The sequence below is a fragment of the Salvelinus namaycush genome, chromosome 1 (genome assembly GCF_016432855.1).
Source record: "Salvelinus namaycush isolate Seneca chromosome 1, SaNama_1.0, whole genome shotgun sequence".
In the NCBI taxonomy this organism is placed as follows: Eukaryota; Metazoa; Chordata; class Actinopteri; order Salmoniformes; family Salmonidae; genus Salvelinus; species Salvelinus namaycush.
The window spans coordinates 44,458,460-44,481,756 of record NC_052307.1 but is presented as its reverse complement, the minus strand read 5'-3'; the positions used below and the strand labels follow the sequence as shown (position 1 = coordinate 44,481,756).

At 42.3% G+C, this 23,297-nt stretch overlaps 2 protein-coding genes across 2 annotated transcripts; both read left to right on the top strand.

Moving 5' to 3' along the window:
- Nucleotides 1–5,444: 5,444 nt before the first annotated feature.
- On the top strand, nt 5,445–8,983 carry star (steroidogenic acute regulatory protein). The gene is made up of 7 exons (XM_039003355.1): nt 5,445–5,508; nt 5,784–5,891; nt 6,015–6,145; nt 6,327–6,485; nt 6,772–6,956; nt 7,114–7,207; nt 8,756–8,983. The coding sequence occupies exons 1-7, from the start codon at nt 5,445–5,447 to the stop codon at nt 8,876–8,878; spliced, it is 864 nt and encodes a 287-aa protein (XP_038859283.1). The 3' UTR covers nt 8,879–8,983.
- Nucleotides 8,984–12,180: 3,197 nt separating this feature from the next.
- elmod3 (ELMO/CED-12 domain containing 3) lies at nt 12,181–21,711 on the top strand. The gene is made up of 13 exons (XM_038989143.1): nt 12,181–12,244; nt 12,988–13,495; nt 14,431–14,502; nt 15,279–15,353; nt 15,983–16,052; nt 16,491–16,553; nt 16,679–16,767; nt 16,887–17,010; nt 17,096–17,218; nt 17,346–17,476; nt 17,679–17,755; nt 17,921–18,048; nt 18,177–21,711. The coding sequence occupies exons 2-13, from the start codon at nt 13,460–13,462 to the stop codon at nt 18,413–18,415; spliced, it is 1,227 nt and encodes a 408-aa protein (XP_038845071.1). The 5' UTR covers nt 12,181–12,244; nt 12,988–13,459; the 3' UTR covers nt 18,416–21,711.
- The last annotated feature ends 1,586 nt before the right edge of the window (nt 21,712–23,297 follow it).

Genomic DNA, 23,297 nt, shown 5'->3' with positions numbered 1-23,297 from the left:
ATTATGCTTAAGGCTTTTTCACAGCAGCCTTTTTTGAGACACTGAAAAGTGTGGAGATGAAATATCTCTCCATTTTTCAAACCACTTTACTAATTGCCCTCACGCTGCAAAGCGAGTGAGTGAGCTGCATGCACTGTCAGTTCACCATTCGTGCCTACAGTTAGCCCCGGGGTTATCAAGATATGTTATTATCTAACCCTGCCTTCATGCCTAAGGTCAGTGACAATTTTCTAATTGTAGAAGTGCATCTCCACTGTTTGTGTCCAGTACGCTTGTTGAGCTTTGAATTGGATTATATTGACCTATAATAGCAATGGTTGAAGCCCTCGAGGGCCTGAGGGCTCGTTCCACCATAGGTTTGGCGACCTCTTGGGCACTGTTCAAAGGCATCTCTTCATAGGAGATTTGTGATGTGGCATGTTGACCTCATACATTTTATGAGTTTTTTACACGATGATGTCACTACACCTTTGTTGGTGCATACTGTCCTCAGTGTCAGAGCCTCTGAGGGATGGTACGGTTGGAAGACTACCTTGACTTTGGAGAGCATGTCTGCGATACGGTAGTTGGCCATATCCCATATGTGATACATCAAAACAAGTATTTGCAAGAGAACTCAAGGTTACTTTCGTAACTCCGGTTCCCTGATAATATGAGTGAGATATCTCACCACTTGTCCCTCCATGAAGCAGAGCGCAAGGAAGAGAGACATGCCTGAGAATGACCGGTGGGCGGGTGAGTGGCACCTTATAGGGAGGGGCCCACCTTTTTCGCCACTTGACCTGTCTGTCTCTGACAGATGCTGTGTGATTGGTTACTTCCTGTAGTGAAAGGCACTAAGACGATTTCCCATATGTGATACATCTCACTCATGTTATCACAGAACCGGCATTACAAAAGTAACCTTGAGTTCTGTGTTCCATTTTTTATTTCAGAACTCAGCCATGATAAGGCCCTAAGGCCCAAGATATAAATCAATGCAGCCAGAGGGACAAGGGGTTTCAGGTTAAGGCCACTCATTATTTATGACCTGTTCTCTTTTTTCCATGGCACTTTTTATTGACTTTTCAGTTCAGAATGCTTGTTCTATTATGCTCTAGTGATATGAATGCTGTTGCAATGGTCTTGAACAATGTTGACTTTCTATGCCTAGTTTGACACGCAAGTCATTGGAGCAATATTTTCGTAAGATAATTTGGGTTTTGGTTGGACTCAGAAAGCAAGGCTAAATAAGCATGTAAGACTCCTTGAGTAATAGTTTGTTACCACAGCGACAGTCAGTGGTTTAGCAACCCACAGTCACAGCTACAGTAAAAGGATGGACACCTTCCAGAGGGTTACACAACCCCACAGACATGGACATTTGGCTGGTCCGTTTTGTACCATGATACTGGAATTATTTGTACATTTGCATTGTGAGATACGCTACACACACTGCAGCATATCTGGTAGGCTATAGGGCACATTTTCAGGATCAGGTCAGTTTTACACTTTACATGAGGTTGCCCGTGAGACATGTGCTTTGGTGCCATAATTCCGAATTTTGACACGTCCCTCTGTGCATTCTCTGTGACTTTTAGGAAGATTTTAACCCACTCAACCCCAACATTCATCATTGTAAAGTCTTAGTTATTTTGTTGCTTTGACCAAGTCATTTCTGTAGATTATTATTTATTTATTTCATGTAATTAGTGATTCATTTTGAGGCGGGAAAAAACCCTGTCCCTCATTTTAATTAGGTCAACCCTGTTACGTGAACTGAAGTCTCGCTGTTGAAACTATTCCTTTTTTTAAATTCAAAATAAATATTGAACATCTAATAGTCAAATCAAATTGTAAATGCAGGTGAACTGGTTCTACTCTTTTTGGCAATATTTGGGTGTTTTGTGGTGGAAAACTGAGCAGGTCAAGTAAGTCAACTCTGCTACCCATAGCTAGACAGGCTAGAAATGATTTAACATTCAATTGCCCCTCCCTGTTGCACACAACAAGCTTCCATTCCAAGATTTATGGATGATTAAAGATGAAGTAGTCAACCCTGTTACGGTCAACCCTGTTACTTTATTTGGTAGTTAATAGGCACTTACAATAGTATTTCTATTTATTTAACCTCTTGAGATGGGAAAACATGTATTTTATTACAGTTTTTCTCAAATGTGTATTTTTTTGGAACTGTGGTTAAATGTTCCTAACAACAATGATCAAATACTTAAATACAATCTGCAGAATTCACTTGCTTTTGTACCTGGATTGCATATCTTAGACCCATTTTTGCAAAACTTGAAATACAATTGTCATCAATGAATACAACATTTATTGTAAAGTGTTTCGTTCACAGAATATCAACACGTGAAGAGAAAAGGTTGCAAATGTGTTCACTGTTTCTGGCAATCAGTAAATTCTACTGCACATTGTAAATGTTTTTATCAGTAGTAAGGTACAATATAGGTACAGATCTAAGTTAACGAGACCGTGAAATTTTTATGATTTCTTACAACATTGCGGACATGCAGAGATGCAGAGAATGAAATGAATTTACTTCTACGTAACTTTAGTTACCTTTAAGTCATCATCTCCAACATTTTGACCTTCAATTACAGAGCTTTGCTTTGGTGTGGATTGAGACCTATAAATTCATCTTTGCTTATTTCTATAGGGGATTGTGTTTCTACTTGCCGATGGAAAACTACAAACCTATGAGCAGACCAGCCTGTGTATTGAATACACGGAATTGGATTGTGATGATACCAGTGAGTCAATTCTGCATCTTATTTTCCATTTTCTTTAAAAAAAGGAACAATATTGGATTTGATGTGTATGACATTTTTTTAAGGAAAATATGCATAAAAGGAGAGTAATAGCAAAAATTCTGCACAATTTGATCGTGATTTGGTGACTGCAAATAAAATATATTGATCTACTGGGATTTTTTAAAAGACAGACAGTCTTTTTGTCAGCTTAGACTCAATAGATAAGTATGTTTGTGTTAATATTTTTGCAGACAGTTGTGTTCTTTTGATTAATGTATTTGCAATTTTGACAGTATCATTTAGTTTTGATGAATGTACAGTACCAGTCAAAAGTTTGGACACACCTACTCATTCAAGGGTTTTTCTTTATTTTTACTATTTTCTGCATTGTAGAATAATAGTGATGACATCAAACCTATGAAATAACATGTATATGGAATCATGTAGTAAACAAAAAAAGGTGTTAAAAATATCAAAATCTATTTTAGATTCTTCAAAGTGGCCACCCTTTGACAGCTTTGCACACTCTTGGCATTCTCTCAACCAGCTTCACCTGGAATGCTTTTCCACTAGTCTTGAAGGAGTTCCCACATATGCTCAGCACTTGTTGGCTGTGTTTCCTTCCCTCTGCAGTCCAACTCATTCCAAATCATCTCAATTGGGTTGAGGTCGGGTGATTGTGGAGGTCAGGTCATCTGATGCAGCACTCCATCACTCTCCTTCTTGGTCAAATAGCCCTTACAATGCCTGGTGTGTTGGGTCATTGTCCTGTTGAAAAACAAATGATAGTCCCACTAAGCCCAAACCAGATGGGATGGCGTATCGCTGCAGAATGCTGTGGTAGCCATGCTGGTTAAGTGTGCCTTGAATTCTAAATAAATCACTGACAGTGTCAACAGCAAAGCATCCCCACATCCTCACACCTCCTCCTCCATGCTTCCTGGTGGGAACCACACATGCAGAGATCATCCGTTCACCTACCCTACGTCTCACAAAGACACGGCGGTTGGAACCAAAAATCTCAAATTTGGACTCATCAGACCAAAGGACAGATTTCCTCCGGTCTAATGTACATTTCTCATGTTTCTTGGCCCAAGCAAGTCTCTTCTTATTATTGATGTCCTTTAGTAGTGGTTTCTTTGCAGCAATTCGACCATGAAGGCCTGATTCACGCAGTCTCCTCTGAATAGTTGATGTTGAGATGTTTGTGTTACTTGAACTCAGTGAAGCATTTATTTGGGCTGCAATTTCTGAGGCTGGTAACTCTAATGAACTTATTCTCTGCAGCAGATGTAACTCTGGGTCTTCCTTTCCTGTGGCGGTCCTCATGAGAGCCAGTTTCATCATAGCGCTTGATGGTTTTTGCGACTGCACTTGAAGAAATTTTCAAAGTTCTTGAAGTTTTCTGGATTGACTGATTGACTGACATGTCTTTAAGTAATGATGGACTGTCATTTCTCTTTGCTTATTTGAACTGTTCTTGCCATTATATGGACTTGGTATTTTACCAAATAGGGGTATCTTCTGTATACCCCCTACCTTGTCACAACACAACTGATTGGCTAAAACGCATTAAGAAGGAAAGAAATTCCACAAATTAACTTTTAACAATGCACACCTGTTAATTGAAATGCATTCCAGGTGACTACCTCATGAATCTGGTTGAGAGAATGCCAAGAGTGTGCAAAGCTGTCATCAAGGGAAAGGGTTACTTTTTGGTTAATACATGATTCCATATGTGTACTTCATAGGTTTGATGTCTTCACTATTATTCTACAATGTGGAAAATAGTAAAAATAAAGAAAACCCCTTGAATGAGTAGGTGTGTCCAAACTTGACTGGTACTGTATATATACAAAGTTTGTTTTACAACAAAGTTACACTTCTCAAAAGGCCCATAATTGGTGGAATTACCCATGCACTGTATGAGGACAGAGTCAACTTCTACCAAGCTAAAGATGTCCAATATCTCTTAGTGTCAGAGCACCATGCTCTGCTTAGATCATATCATATTGTTAAAGATGGGATCATACTTACCATAAAGGTGGTTTCAACACATACTGTTGCCAGAATATTCTGTCCAGCAAACATCCAGTAAAAACTGTTTATTTCATACATTCCGGTGATTTGGCTGTGAGGGACCTTGGGAGTGTGAGCGGATGTGACTGTTACTGGTCCTTCTCCTCTGACTGGCGTCTGTCTGTCAGTCTGTCTGTATGTGTGAGGGACTGTGTGTGTGTGTGTGTGTGTGTGTGTGTGTGTGTGTGTGTGTGTGTGTGTGTGTGTGTGTGCGTGTGTGTGTGCGTGGTGCAGTGTGCCTGAGCACTGGATGTTATCTGACACAATGTTTATTAGAGCTTGGAGACATTCTCAGCTTGTCCAAGAGGTATCCTTGGCCACAGGGTCATTAGAACGGCGGGATGATGTGTGTGTTTATCTCCGAGGTGACAGCATCACGGCCTTGCTCCATGCTTATATAGACACACATACTGCAACTCCCACAGACAGAATCTAAAATCCTCTCGACAACACAACCATACTGGTCCTCTCTGTTTTACAGTTCTAGGATTCTCTATTTCTCTCTTTGAGACACCAAGAACAAAATCGACAATCTAAACGGGTCCTCTCGTTTATATCTTTTATATTTTAGCAATATCTATTTCACTCAGAAACTAAACACTAAATTGATACAAAATGTTGCCTGCAACTTTCAAACTGTGCGCTGGCATCTCCTACAGACATATGAGGAACATGACAGGTTAGTGAGAGACAGTTTGTGAATGATTCTCTAGGGTTTCATAGCCTTGTGGCCATGGTATGGTCTGAAACTGTAATTTTCAGTTGTGGATCGTTAGCTAATAAAAAATCTATTTAATAATTTGGTTTAGCAATAATATTTAAAAAAAATTATGGTACTAAAAATTTTCAAATTGTACTGACTTTTGTACTAACAATTTTATGTATTGTAGATTCCTCTACTGCTTTTTATAACACTGTTCTTATCTACTTTTTCTCCCATTCTCCTTGTCCCAGGTTTGAGGAAGAATGCGATGGTGGCCATTCACCATGAGTTGAACATGCTAGCAGGCCCCAACCCTAGCAGCTGGATCAGCCATGTCCGCCGCAGGAGCTCACTGCTCAGTAAGTCCACACCCTCCACTCAGAACACACTTTTTACTTGTTTTTCTTTCTTTCATTCACAAATACCTAAAATGGAAGTCTATTCTAACTCTACTTATAATGTCTGTCTGTGCTATGCTCCAGGCTCGCGGATCGAGGAGGAGCAGGGCTACAATGAGGCGGAGGTGTCATATGTGAAGCAGGGAGAGGAGGCGCTGCAGAAGTCTATCAGCATCCTCGGCGATCAGGATGGATGGACCACTGAGATCATTGCTGTGAGTATAGAGATATAGTGCCAAAGAGGGCGGGCACACTGAAATTCCCTTCTTCACCTATTCAATGTAGTAATTACAGACGTTTATCTTTTTGGAATTGCAATATAAAAGGTTGTTGTTTAAGGTTGTTGTTTATTCTTGCAGTTCTATGAGTTTTAATTATCTGGTCCCATGATCCCAGGCGAATGGAGACAAGGTGCTGAGTAAGGTGTTACCTGACGTGGGGAAGGTGTTTAAGCTGGAGGTGCTGTTGGACCAGCGCTCTGATAACCTCTATGGGGAGCTGGTGGGCAACATGGAGCAGATGGGAGACTGGAACCCTAACGTCAAAGAGGTCAAGGTGGGACAATCAACTTTATAAACAAGGCATTGTAAGTCGCTTTGGATAAAAGGTTCTGCTAAATCGCATATATAACGCAACAACAACACAAAACATTAAGAGGAATTGGCTCATGTGTACACAGATTGCATGGATTGACTAGAAGTCTTATACTCTGGGTTGTTTTGTTCAATGTAAGAGCCCCAATGTGCATTTTCTCATTGAAGAATATACAGAGGTTTTTGACTCTCTCCTCTCCTTTTCTCTCTCTCTTCCTCCATTTTTCTTCCTCTCCTCCCCCCTTTAGATCCTCCAGAAGATAGGTCAGGAGACCATGGTGACCCACGAGGTGTCGGGACCCACGCCTGGTAACGTGGTGGGGCCGCGGGACTTCGTTAGTGTTCGCTGTGCCAAGCGCCGGGGGTCCACGTGCTTCCTTGCCGGCATGTCCACTCAGCACCCCACCATGCCCGAACAGAGGGGAGTTGTTAGGTAGGCTAATTTAGACTCAAGGGATGGATGGAAAGATGGATGGATGGAGGCTATAACTCACTAACAATACACCATATAAAACAATTATTTTAATATTGTGTTGGACTCCAACATATGCTAACATGAATGTTCTACACACTATTGTTGACTTTTTCAGGGCAGAGAACGGACCAACATGTATAGTGATGCGGCCCAGTGCCGATGACCCCAACAAGACCAAGTTCACCTGGTTGTTAAGCATAGATTTAAAGGTATGGAGGCCATTAACCTGCATCTTATCACTAGGGTCAGACAGATACAACTGTAGCTATCTGGTTTGACACCCTCTGCAAAAAGCATTTTCATAATTTTACATTTGACATTTTAGTAATTTAGCAGATGCTCTTATCCAGAGTGACTTACAGTTAGTGCATTCATCTTAGCTAGGTGGGACAACCACATATCCCAGGCATAGAAAGTCAATTTTTCATCAATAATGTAGAGTAGAGTGCGAGTGCTGGGGGGGGGAGCAGCCCTCCCGTAGGGGTGGGAGGGCCAAGAGACCTGAGGTAGCAGAACGGAGTCCTCGGGTTGGGGTGTAGGGTTTAAGCATATCCTGAAGGTAGGGAGGGGCAGTTCCTCTTGCAGTTCTGTAGGTAAGCACCATGGTCTGGTAGTGGATGCAAGCTTCGACTGGAAGCTAGTGGAGTGTGAGGAGAGGCGTGGTGACATGAGAGAACTTGGGATGGTTGAAAACCAGGCGGGCTGCAGTGTTCTGGATAAGTTGCAGGGGTTTGATGGCACAAGCGGGGAGCCCAGGCAACAGCGAGTTGCAGTAGTCCAGAGGGGAGAGGACACGTGCCTGGATTATGACCTCCGCCACTTCCTGTGTGAGGTAGGGTTGTACTCTACGGATGTTGTAGAGCATGCACCTGCAGGAGCGGGTCACTGCTTTGATATTTGCAGAGAATGACAGGGTATTGTCCAGGGTCACACTAAGGTTCTTTACACTCTGGGAGGGCAACACTGTGGAGTGGTCAACTGTGATAGAGAGGTCTTTGAGCGGGCAGGCCTTCCCTGGGAGGAAGAGCAGTTCCGTCTTGTCGAGGTTGAGCTTGAGGTGGTGGGCCGACATCCAAGTTGAGATATCTGCCAGGCATGCAGTGATGTGTGTCGCCACCTGGGTGTCAGAAGGGGGGAAGGAGAAAAGTAGTTAAGTGTCATCCGCATAGCAATGACAGTAGAGTCCATGTGAGGATATGACGTAGCCTAGTGACTTGGTGTATAGAGAGAAGAGGGCCTAGAACCGAGCCCTTGGGGACACCAGTAGTGACACAGACACAGATCCTCTCCACGTCACCTGGTAGGAGAGGCCTGTCAGGTAGGATGCAATATTAGAATGTGCAGAGACGACCAGCCCTGAGAGGGTGGAGAGGAGGATCTGATGGTTCACGGTGTTGAAGGCAACTGATAATCTAGGCCGGTGAGAACAGAGGATAGAGAGAAAGCTTTGTCAGTGTGGAGAGCCTCCGTGACACAGAGAAGAGCAGTCTCGGTTTAGCGACTCGTCTTGAAGCCTAACTGGTTAGGGTCAAGAAGATCAGAAGATCCTTTCTGGAACTAATGGATCCATATATATTGTTTGGCCTTTAATCATAATGAGTGATTTCTGTTAAATGTGATACACCTGTGTTGTTATAATCAGATGCTACTGATTACTGCCTAAGGTTGTGGTTGATGATGGTTGCATTGAGGACACTTAATTGTTGTTTCTTATCATGTTCTCTCTTCCTGTTTCACCCTGTCTCGCTCTCTCACAGGGTTGGATCCCAAAGACCATCATAAACAAAGTACTCTCTCAGACGCAGGTGGACTTTGCCAACCACCTGAGGCAAAGGATGGCCGACAACAGTGTTTCCAAGGAGATGGCACCAGCATGCTGACACACCATGCCCTTTGACCTTTCGATTAGTGTGTACACCAATGGCAGGCCACCAAATGGACAGCTCCGCCCAATCATCTTTGCCACTTTCTCCATCAAAGGCACTCCAAGAGAATCAAATTCTAACTACTCTCTTGAGTTCTTAGGACAGAATTTCAGTACAATTGAGTGAAACCTTCTTCTTTTGAACTCTGGATGTATTAACAGTCTAAAGTGGCTTACTCTCCTCATGTCCTTTCCTTCTCTCCTATACACCTAACCTGTTCACACACCAGTCCAGATGAAGGGGAGAGACTAGGGCTGCGTTTACACAGGCAGCCCAATTCGGATATTTTCCCTTCTAATTGGTCTTTTGACCAATCACATCAGATCTTTTCATATCAGCTATTTTTCAGAGCTGATCTGATTGGTCAAAAGACCAGTTTGTGAAAAGAAAGATCAGAATGTGTCTGCCTGTGTAATCATAGCCCTAGGAGAGGATACTTAAGACTAGATGCAACCTGTGAGCCCCCTTCACACACCTTCTTCTCAAAACATACACACATTCCCACAAGTCTGTATAGTGTCTCTACGGCACAATAACCACCCAAGTCACTTTTTATCCAGCCATGGCACTGGTAATTACATTGTCATTGCACTCTCAATGTGAAATGTGCACTTTTATTTCAATATTATATTTATTGTAGAACAATGTCATTGCATTACACTGGGTTAGGATGACTGCCAAGTGAATAAATGATTTCAACATCATTCAAATGTACAAGGATTATTCTTCTATTACTATCTCGCTTGACAAAATGTGGAAAAGCACTTACAAATAAAACATTTTAGGCATACCACTCAAACATGATCAATATTTATATATCGTCAGTCATTAAAATAATTTAATATGCCGCAACTGAAAAATACCAAATTATTACACATCTGAACACAAAACTAATACAACCAAATATGACAAGAACATCACAGAAAAATTCAAACAAGCGAACCGTCTCAAGTCCTCACAATCATTACGTAAATATTCCATTTCAACTGAGGAGAGGAATTCAAAAGGTATTTTTTAACCACAAAGTTTAGTTCATAAAATATTTTCCTGTCTTAGATGGATTTGGCTGTTGTGTTTGCCAGGGCAAGCAGGTGTTTGACCATTCACATGTGTGTGAAGGACTCTACAGCACTGTGAGCCTTGGCCTGGGCCTGCAGTACATTCCCCGGGATGAAGTCAACAGCACAACTCACGCCAAAGGGGAAGTCTGCCCTCTGTTATTGTCCTTGTAACATTTTCCTATGATTTATAGTTGTAATTGTTCCAGAAAGTTCTGTACTTTTCTAGGATATGGTGTGCGCTCTGAGGGAAAATGGGTTTCAGGGGTGAAAAAGGGGGGGTCATATTTGTCAGAGAGACAGGCTTTTTCTTTAATAGAAGTCAGCGTCTTCTAGGATTACAGATGCACACGTCACAGCACAGCATGCCGCACTTGCCTAAATCAAAATCTTTGAGAGTAAGGCCGACAAAATAATTTCATTTGGATGAAGATATACATTTTATTGGTAAAGGAAATGTTCCGAATTTGAGTAACAGCTAACATTGAGGTAATGAGCTAAATCTAACATGAGCATTACAGAGCAGTGACTGTCAGTGGAGGCTGCTGAAGAGAGGGCGGCTCATAATAATGGCTGGAACTGAGCAAATGGAATGGCATTAAACACATGAAAACCATGTGTTTGATGTACAGTATTTCATACCATTCCACTAATTCCACTCCAGCCATTACCACTTGCCCGTACTCCCCAATAAAGGTGCCACCAACCTGCTGTGGTGACTGTCATAACTAACATTGGTATATTCTTGGCAGCTGTTTAAAGTATAAATTATAAACATTTTAACCTACACTTCTTAGGCAATTAAACTCATAGCAACAACGTTGGCTGTTGCATACAGATTATTTGAGGATTGTGAATAGTTAAGAGGGTGGGTTTCTGTTATGGAAAAATAAATGTATTGGAACTGTGTTCTGAGGCATAATAATTGAAGTTTGCATGAAATCCTTTACAGTAGAATAAATGTTTAAGGCACTCCAAGGCCTTGGTCTATACCTAATACATGGGAAGAGAATAAGAGACACTATCACAAACATATGTTAAGGGTAAAGGGGGAAGGGAATATATAACCTCAAAATACAGCCATAAAGTGAAGATAAGTGAAGTAACCAAACAAAATAGACAAAACAAACAATCGAAATATCAAATACAATACTTGACCAAGATGACAACCATGGTTCAATTCCCTCTTTTGAAAATACATAAACTATGTCCTCGACTGCAATATAGTCCTCATGCCCCAGATCTGCTCTGTGGCCGCCAGGCCGGCTAACCCTGATGCTGGATGGGATGGAGAGCACCAGTCTAACTACCTACTGTACGTCACCCCAGCCCACACATGTTCTACCACAATGATGTCAAAGGTTTACATAGGTGGTGTGCCCAGGGGGATCTGGTCAGAGAGCTGTTATTTCTCAGAGTACATGTCCATGCCGAGCCCTGCGAGCTGACCACAGCCAGGGACAGCCAGTCACCAGGAATAACTGCTTTCCTACCAATAACTGCTTTCCTACCCCTACACCATTGGATAACTGTAAACACACTGGTGAACTAACCGCATGTAGCGCAAATCGTAATGTTTTGGCGCAATGTTAAACTTCTCATTTTACGTATTTTTTCCCCCTTCAAATTTAAAAGCGGAAGAGCATGTGAATGTGCAGTCAACCAATGAATAAAATGTGCCCTGGTCCAGGTGCTGGACAGTTTTGTGATTGGGTGTGGTTAACCTGACTCTAGATCTGTGCCAATGGGAAACCAATGCAGAGCGGTCAAATATGTCAGCTTGTGTTAAATGCCAGATGTCTCTATGGGGGTTTGAGGGATGGACCGTGAAGACATGAAATTAGAGTCATAAACGTGTTATTTTTCTACTTTGCGTCAACAAAGGTATAGAGTACAGTGAGTAAGTTCACATCATTCTGACCTCCTCTGACCTGTACAGCATCCGATCACAACCATGGCCTCAGCGCACACCTACACATACCATTTTTCAGGCCACTTTACAGGACAGGTGCATTGTGGTTATATACACGTGTTTATATTACCATAAACAGTTTACTATACCATCGATTTGCAGTGTCCAGTACAATCAAGGTCCATTCTGGGAAATGTATCACTGGCTTTGCTTTAGCCATGACGTAATCGAAAAGGAACCGTCCAGCATAGGCAGTTTAGGCAGGGCAGGAAACCACAATTCCCAGAATGCACTTGAAGTTAACTGTGGAAAGGGGGAAGGGAAACTGAGATTGGAGGGAGTGAAACTGAGGTAAAAATAAACTGTATTAAACCATATTTAACTATTATATAGATAATCGCTGCTGTGAGATGAATGTTTAAGAAATAGAGAGAAATAAAACAAATCCGAAAATGTTTTGACAGTTTCCAGAAGGCGAGTAGTTAAACTAGTGGTTGGCTTGTGAAAAAATATTTAGCTTGCTAACTAGGCTAACTTAGCTTAGATTTAGAGTTAGCTAGCTAATGTTAGCTTGCTGGATGACAGTACTTCAGAGCCACTGATGTTGACTGTCTTCTGAGCACAAATGTTATGCAACAAAAAAACGCATTCATGATGTAGATAGCTAGCCAGTGCTAACTGAATGTACAGTAAGTTAGACTAGCTAGCAGTAGCCTGTCAGCTCACGTAGCTAGCTTGCTAACGTACCGGTAGTTAGCTAATGTTCTCAGTTAAGTTACCGGTAACGTTAATCACGTTTCAGATTGTACATTGAAGTTTTTTGATTTTTTTGTGTAGGCTGTGAGTGGGTCTTCGGTATCACGTTACCATTTGGTGAGCCTAGTTTGACAGCTTAATAACGGTTCTAGCTATGTACTGTAGCTAGCTAACGTTAGCTAATCATTCAATGAGTTTGGTTTGGATACTTTTTCCAAAGATAATTTGAAATAGACAATTGATCAGTTTGTGTTTATTAATAATTATTATGCTTTTGAAATTTTATTAGTGAGCAAGGTAGCTAGTTACCCACCTTATTTTTCTGCCCCAAATTGCAGATATCCATGACAACCAGTTTGACATAGCATGGCATGAGTGCCCCCTATTGGTTAGATCCTGTCAAGGAGAAGGCCCACTCCAACTCTGCAAGGCTTCAAGACTCGCCCCACCTGGGTTTGAACATTGTTACATCGTGGATGTGAGGTGCCAACATTGAGTGTCAAAGCAATGAAGCGGCTGGGAAAGAAAGAGGCCATACCAGACCAGCAGTGTCCATACCCAGCCCTGCAGCCCCTCTAATGGGGCAGGATGCACAACAATTGAATTCAATGAGATCAACCTGTTGACTCTAGTCTGGACCAAGAGAGAGGAAGGAAGGAGACATTTGAAAAGCAGTAGTTGTGGAAAGGGACACAACAGACAACATGAGGGTCTTCCCAATAGCACTTTTGGCCGCTTTAGTCTGAGAAATTAGGCTTTAAAGAACAGGGATTACCCACTCACACATACATAGACTCACACACTCATGCCATGGAAGAGGACAGCGGTGTCACATCACACACGGAGGTAGGTGTTTTAACCTTGAATAGTCTAACCTTTTGAAGTAGTTTAAACTGTGTGTAAACTATGTGATTAACAGTCGCATCAGCTGTATACAATGAAATGGAACAGTATCAGTCAACAGACATCAGTCAAGTTCCAAATCAACATTTTGACCTTATGGCCTGTTCTGTACACATGTTAACTGTATACTGTCTGCGTGATACCATCACAGGGTTAGACAATGTGGGTGTGGTGGTATTCAATCAGATTGCACCATGAGACTTGCTGCACTAACAGATCTATTTGCCTGAAGGTACAACCTTATAGTACTGTAGACACATCCATTAGACAGTTTTTCTGACTATTGACCGTGAAATGTGTGGTGCTTAGCTGAATTTCCATCTCTCCCTCCTGTTTTTAATCCCCATTGTGTTAGTGAGTGGAGGAGGAAGTAATGAAGCAGCTTCCCCTCCAAAGTGTTCACATGGGGAAATAAAAGGTTTCCACCACAAAGTAGCCTAACAGTTCTCTTTCTCTGCTGTGTCTGCACTGGCACTGTACCATCCTGCCAGGGGTGGATTCATTATTTGGATTCTGTTGCAAAACGTTTGGTCTCTGTTTTGCAACGGAATCCATTTACTATAGGAACCAAATGGACACAAACGGAACGAAATGGGGAGGGACCTACCAGAATCTGTCCAATAGAGAAACTCGTTTTCGTAGCAAAACGTTTTCGGTTTGGAGTAAACGTTTTAAGTCGCAAAACATTTAGCAACCGCCCAAACGTTTTGCAACAGAATCAGACTAATAAATACACCCCAGGTCAGGTGAGAGGGCAACCACCTGATCCTTAGCTGCATCTCATTCCACAGAGATGTTCCTGCCCCCTTTCTTCCTGTTCTTACATGCTACCCTGGCTGTGTCTGATGATGCCTCTCGGTCTGTCCCCCTCCTCTCAGGGTCTGAATGGTGTGTCCCATGAATGTAAAGAGACAGAGGAGCTAACCAATGGCCACTCTAACCACAAACCTGTGAGTACAACAACCAACCATAGGTTCCCTTTCAGAGATGTTTGTTTAAACATTTTTATTAAGCAGGAATTTCTGTATACCTCTTCTGTTATCATCAGTATAGACTGGTAGCTTGTTGGTCCTGCTGTTCTATGTTGCATTGTGCAGTGGTGGAAAAAGTACCCAATTGTCATACTTGAGTAAAAGTAAAGATACCTTAATAGAAAATGACTCAAGTGAAAGTCACCCAGTAAAATACTACTTGAGTAAAAGTCTAAAAGTACTTGGCTTTAAATATACTTAAGTATCAAAAGTAAATGTAATTTCTAAAATATACTGAAGAATCAGAAGTGAAAGTAAGCATTAAATCATTTCAAATTTCTTATATTAAGCAAACCAGACAGCCCCATTTTCTTGTTTTTTATTTATTTACGGATAGCCAGGGGCACACTCCACCACTCAGATATAATTTACAAACAACGCATGTGTTTAGTGAGTCCGCCAGATAGGAGGCAATAGGTATGACCAGGGATGTTATCTTGAGAAGTGCGTGAATTGGACCTTTTTCCTGTCCTGCCAAGCACTCAAAATGTAACGAGTATTTTTGATGTCAGGGAAAATGAATAGAGTAAAAACTATTGTTTTCTTTAGGAGTGTAGTGAAAGTTGTAAAAAAATATAAATAGCAAAGTAAAGTATAGATACCCCAAAAGAATGACTTTAGTACTTTTAAGTATTTTTACCTAAGTACTTTCCACCACTGGCATTGTGTAACCTGTTGTGTTTCTGTATTCCCAGGTGATTAATGGACTGACTCCAGGTCATAGTGTCAAAGAGCACGCCAATGGCAGTTCACTGCTCAAGTCTCTGCCAGTGAGTTGCTCTATACTGGACCTCATGTCAAAGACATTACAGGAAAGGGAACCGACCCCATTGTTCTTTTTTTTTTTAATGGTGTGTTTACAGATACACTGAGTATACCAAACATTAGGAAAACCTTCCTAATATTTAGTTGCATCCCCTGCTTTTGCCTTCAGAACAGACTCATTTCGTCGGGGCTTAGACTATAAGGTGTCTAAAGCGTTCCATAGACATGCTGGCCCATGTTGACTCCAATGCTTTCAACAGTTGTCAAGTTCGCTGGATGTCCTTTGGCTGTTGGACCATTCTTGATACACACGGGGAAACAGTTCAGCGTGAAAAACCCAGCAGCGTTGCAGTTCTTGACACAAACTGGTGCACCTGGCACCTACTACCATACCCTGTTCAAAGGCACTTAAATCTTTTGTCTTGCCCATTCACCCTCTGAATGGCACACATACACATTCCATGTCTCAATTGTCTCAAGGCTTATTCTTTATCCTGCCCCCCCCCCCCCCCCCTTCATGATTTGAAGTGGATTTAACAAGTCGGTAATGGATCATAGCTTTCATCTGCATTCACCTGGTCAGTCTATGTCATGGAAGGAGCGGGTGTCCTTAATGTTTTTGTGATTTGTCTAGATTTCAGCTCTGAAGCAGAATGGCCTTCTGCAGTCCCTGGCTACAGGGGGAGATCAACCCAAGACTGAAGGTAAGACACAATACACTCACAGTGGCCCCTCTTCCCAAAGGAACAACCATGTATCCTAGCTACCAGGCAACCCTAGCAGCCCCCCCCCACCCCCCCTAGCTGGCTATGGGAGGGTGGAGGGATGAAGAAGAGGAGGAGGGGCAGGGTATGAAATGAGGGTGTCATGGCGTAGGGGGGGAGAAGGTGTCGTTCAGATTGAAAATTAACTGGAGAGGTGGTGGGACCATAGCACCATGACTGAACGATTACTCCTCACCTGTGTGTGTGTGTGTGTGTGTGTGTGTGTGTGTGTGTGTGTGTGTGTGTGTGTGTGTGTGTGTGTGTGTGTGTGTGTGTGTGTGTGTGTGTGTGTGTGTGTGTGTGTGTGTGTGTGTGTGTGTGTGTGTGTGTGTGTGTGATGGATTTGTTTCTCAACAGTGTGTATGTGTGTGTTTGCAGAGGAGAGTGCGGAGGTGGAGCAGGCTCGAGAGGAGTGGGAGGCTCTAGAGAGTATCCAACCAGGTGAGTTGTTGTTAGGAGCAACATCTACCTATTCCCTGGCTGCCTGAAAGTTGTGACGTATTACTCCTCCATTCTGAGTTGTATACGAATCTGTTGAAGTGTGTTATTGTCCTGTGTGTCTCCAGTGGTCAGTGAGGAGTCCAGTCCTACTCCTCTCATCTCCTTTAATGAGGCGTTGCAGCACTTCCAGACCACAGACCTTGGCGAGGTGCTGGTAAGAATGTGGGTCTTTCTGTGTCTGGGGGTTTTAGGACTGCATTGTAGAGTCTCACTCTCATCATTACGAAAAAAATGTCAGTTTGCTTTTTGTCCCTTATCTCTCTCTCTCTGTAGAAGAACATCCAGCCCACCATCCGTAGGACGGGTGTGGCCGCTATCACACACTTCCTGTTCGGCCCGCCGCGAATTCACCGAGAACTACTGGAGGAGAGGGACCTGGTCTTCGCAATCGCACAGTGTAAGTGTGTGTGTTTTAATGAGAGAGCGGGAGAGACGTTTTGCAGACGATAAGAGGCTGATTGTGTGTGTGTTCCTCTCTGTAGGTTCTTTGGATAACAGTCAGGCTGTACACATGCGTGTTCTACAGACCATCTATAAGAGGCTGACAGGCAGCAAGCAGGACTGTCCTCGGTTCGGCACCCACTGGGAGAATGTGGGCTTTCAAGGTGAGAGACGTCTTCTGCATCTATACTTCATTAGATGCCGCTCTCACACTGAGATGAAAAGTGTGATAAGATTATATTGCTATGAAGAAATGAACAAAACACTGAAATGATGAGTGTCTGTGTGTAGGTACGGACCCAGCCACAGACCTGCGTGGTACAGGTTTCCTGGGGCTGATGCACACCCTGTACCTGGTGATGGACCCTGAGACTCTGCCTCTAGCCAGAGACATCTACAAGCTGTCCCAACACCCCACACAGGTACATACACACACACACACACACACACACACACACACACACACACACACACACACACACACACACACACACACACTGGCCACAAACTATTCAGGTTAAGGCAAGTAGGGACATCTATGTAATGTGTGCCTGGCTACTTGAATAGTCTTTCTATTTACATATCCCATTTGGTTACTACTCTTTCTGCCTAATCTTTCTCCAGAACTTTCCGTTCTGTGTGATGTCCATCAACATGACCCGTATCGCCCTGCATGCACTCAGAGAAGAGGCCCTCTCCAAGTAAGTGTCCTGCACTGCTGCTCTACGACAGACAGACAGACAGACAGACAGACAGACAGACAGACAGACAGACAGACAGACAGACACATTGGCTTGACAGAAACTCACAAGAGCCTAGTCACTTGCTTACAAGATGTCCTCACTTTTGTGTGTGTGGTCTTCCAGGGAGTGTAACCGTCGACAGCAGGTAGTGGGTGTGTTGAATGAGTTCTATGTTGCCACGTTCCTGCACCTCTACCAGCTTTGGAAGAGCCAGCAGAAGACTATCTCTGACTCTGGCTTTGTCCTCAAAGGTAACTCTCTGTGTTTTTACCCAAGGCTTAACAAAGCCCAGTTGTTTCAGTATCATGTCATTATTAACAACATCCCTTTGTAACACAATCACATCCTTGACATCCACTGTGTCTCTGCTCCCCTCCAGAAGTGGAGGTGTTTGCCAAAAAGAACCCCAAGCAGATGCTGCGTCGGCTTGACGTCTTCCTGAGGGAGAGAAAGTCGGGCGGCGCCCCCCGGGCCTCCCTAGACCCCACGGCCCAGCAACCCTCACCCTGCCTGGGGGAGAGAGGGGCCAGGTCTGAGGGAACCAGGGGCAAGGAGATGCACTTCACTGGAGTGTGTGAGCTGACCCCAGACATGGAGGGAGAGGCCAGGCTCATCTGAGACATAAGGAGAGATAGACTGAGAGTGAGAAGGACTATGTGAGTACAGCTAGACTAGTCTGAGCTGGAAAGAGAGAGTGTGTGTCTGTTTGTGTGTGTGTGTGTGTGAGACAGAAAGAGAATGAGGACCCCACCAAACCCTGACCCCACTACTTTGTGGTACATACCCATTGATGCTTTAAAGCTGCTCTCAGATCATTTTGTATGGGATCCCTTTTCTCCCAACAGAAGTACATGGCGTGGCGGTCAGATAACACTAAATCACAGACATGGGACTGATGGATGAATAGAAGATGTCATTAAAGAGGATGAGAGAGTGAATGAAATATTAGCGTTTTCTCTGGGTCTAGTGCAGGGACAGGCAATTTTACCATACAAGGACGCACCTGATTCTTCTACTAATCATCCAATCATAGTCTTTAATCAAGGCGTTGATAAGTCGAATCAGGTGTGTTTCAGCTTGGCTGGAGCCAAAGCCTGCAGAGTAAGAATGCCCACCCTTGGTTTATTGAATAGCTGCCAAGCCCCAGGGCACCGATCTGTCTATACGGCCCTAGTAGAGATCTGGAAAGCCATAGTGTGTATGTCTGTTTTCTACTGTCAGCAGAACCAAGCCTGGGTGTGTTTGTGTGTGCGTGCTGGGTATGGAGGTAAAGGTCTGTGTTGGCTATAGGGAGTTGGAACAGTGAGCAATGTGTTTGTGTGTGTAGTCAGGCTTATGTGTGTGGTGGGTCTGTGGGCTCCGGTGGTTATTGTCTCCATCTCCCAGTGCAGGTTGAATAGGCCCAGAGCCCCCCTATTGTATGGGGGATATATTTTTTAATAATTTAAAAACTATTTTAGTCCTTTCCAAAGGGATAGCTGTCATGACAATAGATGAGATTATACTGTATATGAAATGATATTATATGGATATAGTACTTGATGGTATTTATAAAAGTGAGAGGAACTTATTATGCTAAGAAACTCAGGATGAGGGTTAGAATTGTTAAGCCCAGTTCAAATACATAATGAGACGCGAAGCAACTGTCTTTAAAGTGAACTCAGCGAAATTACATTGCCACGTGCAGCAACGACTTCAAGACTTCGCTCTCACCACCGCCACTATCTGCGCATGCGCACAGGTTCGCTTCAGGTGTGTGGCTGCCACAGGACCAAAACAACGGAGAAATTGAGCCTCATTGCGTCAAGTTGTTGCGGAAATTTACCCACTATGCTGTTTACTTTCTGCATTTACGTCATACCGCTGAGTCTACCTTTAAGGAGTTTTAGAACTAAGTTTGTTTGATATGAACGGTGTCGTTTTAGAACGTCTCAGGTCGTCGGCTGCAGTTTCCAAGATTCTAAATTACATGTCAAAGCTTTAGACAAAAATCAGAGAAAAGTGCGCTAACGTTCTGTGTTCAGACAATTAGCTAGTTTTGTTGCTGCACGTAGCTAGCCTTGCTTGCTGATACAGTATTTATCTGACAAGTCATAAAGTGTACCCTGTTTCTGGTGCATGTATTTTAGGACACTCGTTTGCTACAAGTGGCAACTTCGTTTCAAAGTTTCATCACGTCATTATAAAGAGGCACTGTTACTGTGGAAAAGGTGTCAACTGCGCTTCTCGTCTTGATCTGATTGTCCCTTTCGTCAGCTGTTGTACAACGTTCTAAAATTAGCTACTTGTTATCTCGTCTCATGTCGGCTGTTGTATCTGAACTGGGATTTAGCCTTCGTCTCAAATATAATGTTTTAGTAGTCCCTATATAATGTTCTACTTTCGATCATATGCCCTGTGTTTCTCTGGTCAAAAGTAGTGTATTGCATAATAAAAAATGGTTTCATTTGAGATGAGCATTTAGACAGGTCAGTCAAGCCAACAGTTGACTAGCCATGGAGTAGCAGAGTGTGTTTGGTGGGCTGGTTTAGTCAGACTAGTGATTGAAGTCTGCTGGAAGCTTTCTACATACATTCCGTTATAGAGCATCCAACTGGAGTTGTGTGACCAGTGCAATCGTCTGTGGGTTATCTGGCTAAATGGATAGTGCACACAAATTACACATTTAGCTAATCTCATGGATATCTAGAATGAGCTAAAGGTTAGGGTGTCCGTAGACAACGTGGTATTGTTATGATGAGAAGCATTTGGGAGGATTTACTCCTTTTAAATGATATGCTGATAGTGATGATAACAGTGAAGGGTGTCTCTAAGAAGGTGTACCGTATGCAATCCCAATTCTGTCATGGATAATGAGTAATAATAGTGTTGTATGATGAGGGAAATCCTTCCTTATTTCAGGGTGTGTGCTTGTGTTTGTGGGGAATGGTACAGTATGGCAGGGGAGCATAGCTCTGCAGTCTCAATCAGTAGCATGTTCAGGTAGCACTAGTACTGTAGCATCCGATAGCATCCTTGTTGTTTTACCTTCCTTGTAGAATTTGTTGCTCTTGGTCATGTCTCATTTACAGTCTTTAGTGTCAGTGAGTGTTCAAGCTGTTACTATAGGACATTCACCCCCCCTCCCTTCTACAAGAGACACACACATCTCATTAGTGGAGCTACTCAGTGGATGAATGTTTTTGAGGTACTTGTAGATCTTCGGTAGCTTGTTCTTAAATATGATATTTGTCTTCTGCTCTGAAAGCAGAACAAGTAGGAGGGGGTCAATTGAACCATACTGTAGAATTACAGTGATGTCATTCTGTGAGTAGGATGCTGCTTGTGTTCCAGATGGTTCTATTGTGTCTGCTCGCCCAGAGGATGTCATGTTACCCTCTAAGGGAAGCCTATAAAATTGGATGTATCACTGTGTCAGGGGTTATCTCCTTTGAGGTAACACAAAACCATTCAACTCATTCTAAAGTATACACATTATATAAACATCTATAAACATGGACATTATCAGCTCCTATACATAGCCTACCTTGTTTTATTGGGTTATTTCCAAGCACATTACCCCCTATTTTTTTTTTAAAGGAATTCGTGCTCATTATTTTGCCAAGCGTATGTGTTTTTTTTATCAGCAAAATTTGCACTCTTCTAGAATGTTGGAGGTGTGTACAGTGTGAGTGTTGCTAGGTGGCTGAATATTATGCCTTGTCTGTGTTGTGTTTTCAAACCTGCTTAAAGGAACAGGGCTCTACTCAATATCTCTTTGTAGTCATAATCTCATCATAGCCCTCTTTAATCTGAAATAATGGACTAAAGTCAATTTTATATATTTTTTATTTATTTAAAAAGGCAAGTCAGTTAAGAACAAATTCTTATTTACAATGGCAGCCTACCGGGGAACAGTGGGTTAACTGCCTTGTTCAGGGGCAGAACAACAGATTTTTACCTTGTCAGCTCGGGGATTCGATCCAGAAACCTTTCGGTTACTGGCCCAGCGCTCTAACCACTAGGCTACCTGCCGCCCCGTCAATAATTTAACTGAACCTGTATTTCAGATCGTGAAGATACACATAAAGTTGTTATTTTTTGTTTTATTTTAGCAGAGGGACTTGTTTCAGTTCAGTGTGTGAATCAGGAAGTTTGTACAGAAGGTGATTGTAACTATATGATTGTCAGTAGGGCATTCTATTGAAACACATTGCTTACCTCAAGACTTCAGACAGATCTTCTCTTTCTCTTCTTTGAATGTCTGTTAAGGACAATGGCTTCTCACTTCATATAATGGCAGATTGTATCTTTTCTCTTTCCTTAGTTATACACACTCCCTCATACACAGCTTGGATGTCAAATGGCATGTATATTCCACACCTGAAACACTAGTGAACTAACACTGAAGCTGGTAGGTCTATGTACTTTATTTCAAATGACACAGGCCCACTATAGGCCCAACCACATGCTTAGATCCACATAGCTTTTTTTCAGCTTGACTGCAGATCCACTCTAATGGATTTTTGAACAATCATTACTGATGTTGACAATGTTAATGATAAGCTAATTTACTTGTCGCTTTGACGGTATCCACTTTCTTGTGTGTATTAGTGATTGTTCCCACCTTTGACCATGTCAGGAAAAAAAACGAGAAATAACAATGATATTAGTTTCTGATCGTACAGAAGAATTGTGTTGCTTCTCCAAATTTGATTTGCAGTCCTAAATCAAGGTTTTGGCTTGAAATTTGCACCAGTTATGTCATATTTTGTTTTCAACAGTTAGATCTCAGTTCAAAACCAAGAGAAAATGGGTCTTAAGCAGGATGCAAGGTACTCTGAAATGAGTGGTCTGAATCTCTGCTTTGTCGACAACAAATCATTTCCTGAATCCCCTGCGCTTTATATGAAGATGTTCTACTGTTGCTTTTGTCGTCTTTTTTCCCTGAAAGCATTTTATGACTGTACCTTAATTGTAGATGCCCTATTTTATAATGAGAGTTATTTCAGAAATATGTGCTGTTGTACAGTAAAATGTATGGAGAAACCTAAATAAATGCAATTGAAAACAGTTATTTGCTCTCTTTCTTTGTGCTGCGGTGATTATTCTTGTATTTGTATTTATTAAGGATCCCCATTTAGGGTTGCACATTTTGGGGAATATTCAGAGGTGGAAACTTTCTGTTTCTTAACGGGAATATATGGGAATTAATATTAATACCATTTAAATGTAGATGTTTTTTTGCATCGGATATATTTACCATATCATATGGAGACAGAAACATAAACCTTTTACCTTATAAGTATACATAATTGCAAATGATTAAATCCTTCCAAAATAAATAAAATTATAAAAAAATGGTTACGAATTTAACTTTAATTAAATGAGTTGACTCAACTAAAGCTTTGGTTGTCTTCCTCTCAGGCTTCCATGTCTTCTCCCTGGACCTCCTCAATGTCCACCTCTTGAACATCAGACTTTGAGGCCTCATCTTCACTGTTACTTTCCAACCTTGTTG